The sequence below is a fragment of the Vespa mandarinia genome, chromosome 2, assembly GCF_050613455.1.
Source record: "Vespa mandarinia isolate Hongniang chromosome 2, ASM5061345v1, whole genome shotgun sequence".
Lineage (NCBI taxonomy): Eukaryota > Metazoa > Arthropoda > Insecta > Hymenoptera > Vespidae > Vespa > Vespa mandarinia.
Genome location: NC_140811.1, coordinates 4,757,895 through 4,766,367, shown reverse-complemented (window position 1 = coordinate 4,766,367; position 8,473 = coordinate 4,757,895). Strand labels below are relative to the sequence as shown.

Here is an 8,473-nt window from a genome sequence, read left to right as displayed (position 1 = left end):
AGATCGACTGGTGTCGGTTCGTGGGTTGTTTCTTAACAAACTTGGGCCACGCTCTTAGGCCAAACCACGTTACAAAAATCCAAGAGAAAAAAATTAAAAAAAAGAAAAAAAGAAAAAGAAAAAAAAAAGAAAAAAAAAACAAAAAGAATAGAGAGAAAGAGAAAAAGAGAAAGATTATAGATTTTCAATATTTTTTTTCTTTTTTTTTTTTTTTTTTTTTTTTTTTTTTTTTTTTTTTTATAAAACATCGTGTTATCTTCATCTTCGTTGTACTACACGCCAAAGTGGAAAAAAAGACTGATTGCTACGGACAAGGATTTTCAAGAACCAGCAAGATTTTTTTCAACTTGATCGGCACGCACGTGATGTTCTCCACTTATTGTGCACCCGCATTGTTAGCTTTTCCAACTTTTTGCTTCACGTTTCTATCTTAAAGCAACTTGTGAGGTGACTCAATTCAATATTTCGAAACGATTTTCTTGATTTTACGTACAAATGTGTCCTCTTACCTGGTAATCCAGTTTGTGGATTCAAAAGAAGTGAAATAAGGAAAATGGATCGTTCCGATTATCATTGAGAAAACGTGAAATTCTCTTCTTTTCTTTTCTTTTCTTTTCTTTCTTTTTCTTTTCTTTTTTTGTTTGTTTTTTTGGGGTCACACAAAGATCCAACATATCCTGGGTTTATCTTTCGTACGAACGAGATATGGCATTAATTTAGATCTACTTGAAGAGAGCTAAGAAAAACAACGATGACAGGGAAACGTCTTTTTTTGGCCCGTTTCTTCAAACGGTTGCGTTTGTTTCTCTGGGCATTCTGGATCGTGTTACTCGTTGAAACCGGTAGGTGCTGGCCGCGCAACAAACTTTCGCTCTTGCCAGACAAACTCGCCTGGCTGAGTTCCGTTTTTATTAAGCTTTCGATTCTAAACATTCATATGTTGCCCCATTAACGATAATTGCGTTACATATTTTATCATTTGTAAACGAATCGCTTATACTTTGTTCCTTAATTTTACGCATAAGTCTTAATAATTAACATACGACCATGTAAGATTTGCGAATTTAAAATATATATATATAAAAAAAACAAAAAAAAAATGATAATTCTTAATGGAAATGCCATTAAAATGTAATAACATTGTTAATCGTTAGTCTTGACATCTTTAGGAGCATTTCACAATGGTGCGGAAAAACAAAGATACGATGGATGGTACAACAACTTGGCTCATCCTAATTGGGGATCGATCGGCAAGTAGTCAAAATATTTATCTAAATAAGTTTTCTCAAGTGTCACTTAATTCAGCCTCTAAATTCCATAGGTAACAGGCTGATACGAAAAGTACCTGCAGCTTATTCCGATGGTGTCTATGCATTGGCTGGTCAAGATAGACCCTCGCCAAGAAAGCTAAGCGATCTCTTTATGCAAGGAGATGAAGGTTTACCATCCGTTAAAAATCTGACTGCTTTGTTTGCTTTTTTCGGTAAAGATTATCTCCGTTCTAAAAATATTTTCCAAACAGAAATTCTAATTCTAAGAGGATCTTTATTTAAACGATAAACGTGTATTTCTAAAATACTTGTTGAGTTTGCACAAAATTATAGCCCGTTATACTAATATATATATATATATATATATATATATATATATATATATAAATGGAATACGTAATTCGTAGCCAGAAGCATATATCAGTTTAGGTCCTGTTTAATAAATCCTGTTGTGACTAATCTCGTTCGACTTTCAATCTATAACATTAAGATTTAACAATAAAAATTGAATTTTAGTCTACATAACGAAATCATTTCAGGACAACTAGTCACGTCGGAAATAATCATGGCCAGCGAAAGTGGTTGTCCTATAGAGTTCCATCGTATCGATGTGGATAAATGCGATCCGGTTTTCGACAAGGAGTGCCAAGGTAACAAGTACATTCCTTTTCTACGTGCCGATTACGACCGCCAAACTGGACGTAGCCCGAACAGCCCTCGCGAACAGGTAATTTCCTACTTTTCCGTATCCATTTTGAATTGATGACTTTACTATTCTTAGTTTGCGTGACTTGAAAGGAAACGATTGTCATCTATCTCCAATTATTTTTTTTTTCTTCCTTTTATTTGTTTTTTTTTTTCTTTTTTATAAAAGAGAATTTAATCCACAACGTACGCACGTTAGACATAACTTCATTATATTGTAAGAAAATAGAGAAATGTGAATGGCACGGTTTTCTAAAGTATGGATAGAATTACGTTTACTTTATATACATTCATATGAGAATGAAATAGATGACACATTGTTTTACGCGCATGACTGGTGACGATGACGTAAAAGAAAAATATTAGCTCATAAACAATAACATGAAAAATAGCTCTGAATATGTGAGGTTGCAGATAAATAAAGTAACAAGCTGGATCGATGGTAGCTTCATATACTCCAGTAGCGAAGCATGGGCGAACACGATGCGAGCATTCAAGAACGGAAGTCTCCTCATGGAACCAAGCAGAAAATTTCCCGTGAGAAACACCATGCGCGCTCCACTCTTCAATCATGCCGTTCCGCACGTTATGAGAATGCTCAGTCCAGAACGGCTTTATCGTAAGATTACACCTTGTTCTTGCCGTTTACCTTAAATTTCTCTTACAACATAGCTTACTCATAACATCGAAATCTCTTTATCTTCTTCTTTTGCAATATCCAGCCACGAATACGATTCGTATTTGTTCGAAATAATTAAATACATTAGCCGATGTATCATTCTTATCGAGTCATAAGATCGATCATGATCGTTGATATGTAACAACCAAATTTCATTAGGTTCATCATACTCTCATGGTTATTTACGCCATAATAATATTTCATAATCCCATTATCGAGTACGATCTATCTACGAGTGCTCTTTTACTTATCTTGATTTTAATCTTTTACATAGTACTCGGAGATCCAAGAACCAATCAACATCCACCGTTACTCTCATTAGGGATCCTATTTTATCGTTGGCATAACGTTATAGCAAGTCGTGTACAACGAGAATATCCAGATATGTCTGACGAAGAAATCTTTCAGAAAGCACGACGTATAGTTATAGGAACACTACAGGTACAAATCGAGTTTCCATTTTCTTCAAGTATGAGAGATGAATAGACGATTGAATTAAATTTTTCCCTTGTCCTCTTTATCTTAGAACATTATTTTATATGAGTATCTTCCCACGCTCTTGAAGGAAGAATTACCAGCGTATACCGGTTATAAAACTGATCTCCATCCAGGAATAAGTCATATTTTTCAAAGTGCTGCTTTTCGTTTTGGACATACTCTTATACCACCTGGTATATACAGACGTGACGAAAGATGTGAGTTTCGAAAGACTAACGCGGGTCAAGCCGCGATCAGACTTTGCTCTACTTGGTGGGATTCGAACGTGAGTATTTGTAATAAATCAAAAAAGTTACTTTGTGCAAAGTATCAAGATCTTTATCGATCTCTTAAACTCGATCATTTCTTTATAGGAAATTTTAGCGAATAGTACGATAGAAGAATTAATCATGGGAATGAGTTCTCAAATAGCCGAAAAGGAGGACAATCTTCTCGGTACAGATATACGAAATAATCTTTTCGGACCAATGGAATTTTCACGAAGAGATCTCGGTGCTCTTAATATCATGCGCGGTCGTGATAATGGATTACCGGATTACAATACCGCCCGAAAACATTTCAAGTTAACGCCAAGGAAAACATGGAACGAGATTAATCCTGACTTATTCAACAAAAATCCATCTCTACTGCGTACTCTCGTTGAAATCCATTCGAACAATTTAAATAACGTAGATGTTTACGTCGGCGGTATGTTGGAATCTAGCGATGGACCCGGGGAACTTTTTACTGCGGTTATTAAAGAACAATTTTTACGCTTGAGAGACTCCGATCGCTTTTGGTTTGAAAATGAAGAGTCTGGGTAAGATCGATATCCGCTTCGAATTCAATCGAATTCCATCATATTCGAGCGTATACATAATAAAGGAAACACTAAACGTATACCTTTTACATAGAATTTTTACGAAAACCGAAATTGAAGATATACGCCGTGTGACGTTATGGGATGTGATCACAAACGCAACCAATATTCCGCCGGACACGATTCAGAAACGAGTATTCCTTTGGGAGGAAAACGATCCGTGTCCTCAACCTTTCCAATTGAACTCATCCGTACTCGAGCCCTGTTTACCGTTACAACGATACGACTATTTCGAAGTAAATCAAATGAAATTATTTTTACAAAATTACTTTTTTATAACGCCAAACAAAATTCTGAAATATCATTTTATTGTCGTAATGTTGTTTTCATTTTGTTTTTTTTCTTTCTTTCTTTCTTTCTTTCTTTCTTTCTTTCTTTCTTTCTTTCTTTCTTTCTTTCTTTTTTTTTTTCTTTACACAGGGTAGCGAATTCGTCTACATTTATGCCTGCGTTTTCCTCGGATTTTTCCCAATTTTGTGCGCTGGAGCCGCTTATGGCTTAGTAAAACTACAGAACCGACGAAGACGTCGTTTACGTATACTTCAAGAAGAAATTCAAAGGAGAAGCGACAACCGAATTTGTGTCGACAAGATGGTCGTTCGTGAATGGCTGCACGCAAATCATCGTCGCTTGGTAAAAGTTCGTTTCGGTCCTGAAGCAGCTTTGCATATCGTCGATCGAAAGGGCGAAAAACTTCGTACATTCGATTTTAGTGGCGTTAATACAATAACCATAGAAGAGTCTCAGGTAGTTATTTCATTCACTTTAACTTCTTCTTTCCTATATATAATCAATTTTTTTCGTCGATTCTTTTTAACGCATACATAAAAAAAACTTAAAATCTCATACTATTGATATCGAACTTTAATAAATATTTAAGGAGAGCGAAAGCGGGCATAGAAAGGCATTGGTATTGTTACGTATACCACGTGATTACGACCTTGTCCTTGAACTCGATTCCTTGGCCTCGCGCAGAAAGTTCATTGCGAAATTGGAAGCGTTCCTGTCGTCCCACAAGAAACATTGCACGCTTTTCCAAGTTAACCGCGATGTTATGCTCGCAAAAGCGGAAACTAAAGAACGTCGACAAAAGAAGCTCGAACAGGTTGGTAAATTGCTTTGTTCAATTTCAAACAAAATTTCCATCTCTTTCTTTACATTAAACATTTCTAAAAGATTTGTAATAGTTATGAAAACAAAAAGAAAAAGAAAAAAAAAAAAAAAAGAAAAAAGAAAGAAAGCAAAAAATAGAGAAAAATAATTGTATTCGAAAAGAAAAGGAAAAAGAAGAAAAACAAAAGTAAACACTTTAATAGTTTTTCCGAGAAGCTTACGCGCTGACGTTTGGTCTACGACCTGGGGAAAGGCGACGACGATCCGAGGATAGCGATACAGGCGAGGTTATTACAGCGATGCGCACATCTCTGTCAAAAAGCGAATTTGCTAGTGCCCTTGGTATGCGTCCTGATGCAGTTTTCGTGAAGAAAATGTTCAATATCGTCGACAAAGACGGCGACGGTCGCATATCCTTTCAAGAATTTCTCGATACCGTGTTACTCTTTTCCCGTGGCAAAACTGAGGACAAATTGCGTATTATTTTTGACATGTGCGATAAGGACAGCAACGGCGTTATCGATAAAGAGGAATTATCCGAGATGTTAAGATCGCTAGTTGAAATTGCACGTACTACCAGTCTTTCCGATGATCATGTCACCGAACTCATCGACGGAATGTTTCAAGTAATTAAACGTCAATATTTTTTTTTTTTTTTTTTACGTTTATACACTTAAAATCAATTTCAAATGAATAAAACCAAATAAATATTTTTTTCATAACACAGGACGCTGGTCTTGAAAGGAAGAATTATCTTACTTACAATGATTTCAAGTTAATGATGAAGGAATACAAAGGTGATTTTGTTGCAATTGGATTGGATTGTAAAGGGGCGAAACAAAATTTTTTAGATATGTCGACAAATGTCGCTCGAATGACAAGCTTTCAGATCGATCAATTGCCACCGGAGGATTCGAAAAATTGGGCCCGCAAACAATGGGACGCGATATCGACTTTTCTCGAGGAAAATAGACAAAATATATTTTATCTTTTCGTGTTTTACGTTATCACTATAGCTCTCTTCGTTGAAAGGTTTATACGTGAGTTTAACAAAAGTTAATGAACCCATGGGAATATTACTGATTAAGAGATAATATTAAAACAAACCTTTCTTTCATAGATTATTCTTTCATGGCCGAGCATACGGATTTGAGACACATTATGGGTGTTGGTATTGCGATAACGCGAGGATCGGCAGCAGCTTTATCATTTTGTTACAGTCTATTACTTCTCACGATGTCTCGTAATCTATTGACCAAATTGAAAGAATTTTCGATCCAACAGTATATACCATTGGATTCGCACATACAATTTCACAAAATAGCCGCATGCACGGCCCTCTTTTTTTCCATTTTACATACGGTCGGACACATCGTGAATTTTTATCACGTATCGACGCAACCGATAGCACATCTCCGCTGCCTCACAAACGAGATCAGTTTTCCAAGCGATGCAAAGCCAACTATTACATTTTGGCTTTTTCAAACGGTGACAGGTTTGTAATGAAAATAGTTATTGAACTTTGCATACTGTTCATGTCCGTATAATATAATTAGATTTTACTATCATCTTTTTTTCTTTTTCTTATTTTCTTTTTTTCCTTTTTTTTTTATTTTTATTTTTTTATTTTTATTTTTTAGGCTTAACCGGTATTCTACTTTTCCTCGTAATGACGATCATTTTTGTTTTTGCACATCCTACGATACGGCAAAAAGCATATAAATTCTTTTCGTTAACTCACAGCTTATACGTATTATTTTATGCATTATCCTTGATCCACGGTTTAGCCAGATTAACTGGCTCTCCAAGATTTTGGATTTTCTTCGTTGGCCCGGCGATCATCTATGCTTTGGACAAGGTACATTCTCGTTATTATATATTATACCTGAACGAATTAATAACGCATGTAAATTTTATTCAGGTCGTAAGCTTGAGAACGAAATACATGGCTCTTGATATAATTGAGACAGAATTGCTACCATCCGATGTAATAAAGATCAAATTTTATAGACCTCCAAATCTTAAGTATCTCTCAGGTCAATGGGTACGTCTCTCGTGTACAGTCTTTAGATCGAACGAGTTTCACTCATTCACCCTCACTTCGGCGCCCCACGAGAACTTCCTTTCGTGTCATATTAAAGCCCAAGGTCCATGGACCTGGAAATTACGGAACTACTTTGATCCTTGTAACTATAATCCGGAAGACGAGCACCCTAAAATACGAATCGAGGGACCATTTGGAGGTGGAAATCAAGACTGGTATAAATTCGAAGTGGCAGTTATGGTTGGTGGAGGGATTGGAGTTACTCCGTATGCTTCTATGTTGAATGATCTCGTCTTTGGTACTTCCACCAATAGATATTCCGGAGTTGCCTGTAAAAAGGTACATACAGTTCGTTTGACTAAAACATATGTTTCTCTCTCTCTCTCTCGCTCTCGGTCTCTCTTTTTCTCTCTCTACAAATCGTTCGACTTCTCTCAACAGGTATACTTTCTTTGGATATGTCCATCTCACAAACACTTTGAGTGGTTCATCGATGTTCTCAGAGACGTCGAAAGGAAAGACGTAACCGATGTTCTCGAAATACATATATTTATAACTCAGTTTTTTCATAAATTCGACTTACGTACTACTATGCTAGTAAGTTTAGAAATTATCATCGTTCAACTTTAATATCGTTTATAAATGGATTTATGTAAAGTCTGACGAACGCAAAATTTCATGTTTCAGTATATTTGTGAGAATCATTTTCAAAGATTATCTAAGAAGAGTATATTCACTGGGCTGAAAGCTATTAATCATTTTGGTCGACCAGATATGACCTCGTTTTTAAAGTTTGTTCAAAAGAAACATAGTTACGTGAGTATTATAAAAGTACTTGAGGCTTTGCGTTATTAAAAAAGTCCAAAGTTCAGCGATTCGAAAGCTTTAGTTTTTTCGAAAGTACTTCTAACTATGAGAATGTATTATTGTACTTTATACGAATTACCATTGTAATAACTTTTATTATCTAAAGAGTTCTCGCAGAAGTGAAAGGACGTACGATATGAATTCTTCGATGCAAAAGAACTTTGATATTTTTTATATTTTGCAGGTCAGTAAAATAGGAGTATTTAGTTGTGGACCACGGCCTTTAACTAAAAGCGTAATGTCTGCTTGCGACGAGGTGAACAAGGGTCGTAGACTACCATACTTTATCCATCATTTTGAAAACTTTGGCTAGTTATTGCGAGAAAAGAACCGGAAATTCACTAGGAATTTCTAGCGATTCCTTTGTAACTTCCTAAAAAGAGTGTACATATTTATTGTGCTAGTGCACGTGCCTTATTTATAATTAATATTATATT

At 35.6% G+C, this 8,473-nt stretch overlaps 1 protein-coding gene across 5 annotated transcripts; it reads left to right on the top strand.

Moving 5' to 3' along the window:
* The first annotated feature begins 238 nt into the window (after positions 1-238).
* Duox (dual oxidase) lies at positions 239-8,470 on the top strand. 5 transcript variants are annotated; one of them, XM_035861400.2, is made up of 19 exons: positions 239-842; positions 1,170-1,250; positions 1,322-1,483; positions 1,811-1,998; positions 2,391-2,595; positions 2,930-3,096; positions 3,182-3,418; positions 3,507-3,952; positions 4,047-4,248; positions 4,433-4,759; positions 4,893-5,117; positions 5,329-5,751; positions 5,853-6,165; positions 6,246-6,620; positions 6,766-6,983; positions 7,047-7,508; positions 7,611-7,766; positions 7,857-7,985; positions 8,221-8,470. In XM_035861400.2, the coding sequence occupies exons 1-19, from the start codon at positions 752-754 to the stop codon at positions 8,347-8,349; spliced, it is 4,536 nt and encodes a 1,511-aa protein (XP_035717293.2). In that variant the 5' UTR covers positions 239-751; the 3' UTR covers positions 8,350-8,470. The 5 variants fall into 5 exon arrangements, with proteins under 5 accessions (XP_035717293.2, XP_085511454.1, XP_085511453.1 ...); XM_085655328.1 differs by having other exon boundaries at positions 239-1,049; positions 1,329-1,483; positions 8,221-8,469; XM_085655327.1 differs by having other exon boundaries at positions 239-1,049; positions 8,221-8,469.
* Positions 8,471-8,473: the final 3 nt, after the last annotated feature.

Coding starts and splice junctions, on each gene's coding strand:
- Duox (XM_035861400.2), top strand. CDS start 752: ATGACAGGGAAACGTCTTTTTTTGGCCCGTTTCTTCAAACGGTTGCGT. Junction 3,419..3,506: donor CTACTTGGTGGGATTCGAAC/GTGAGTATTTGT, acceptor ATTTCTTTATAG/GAAATTTTAGCGAATAGTAC. Junction 5,118..5,328: donor GACAAAAGAAGCTCGAACAG/GTTGGTAAATTG, acceptor ACACTTTAATAG/TTTTTCCGAGAAGCTTACGC.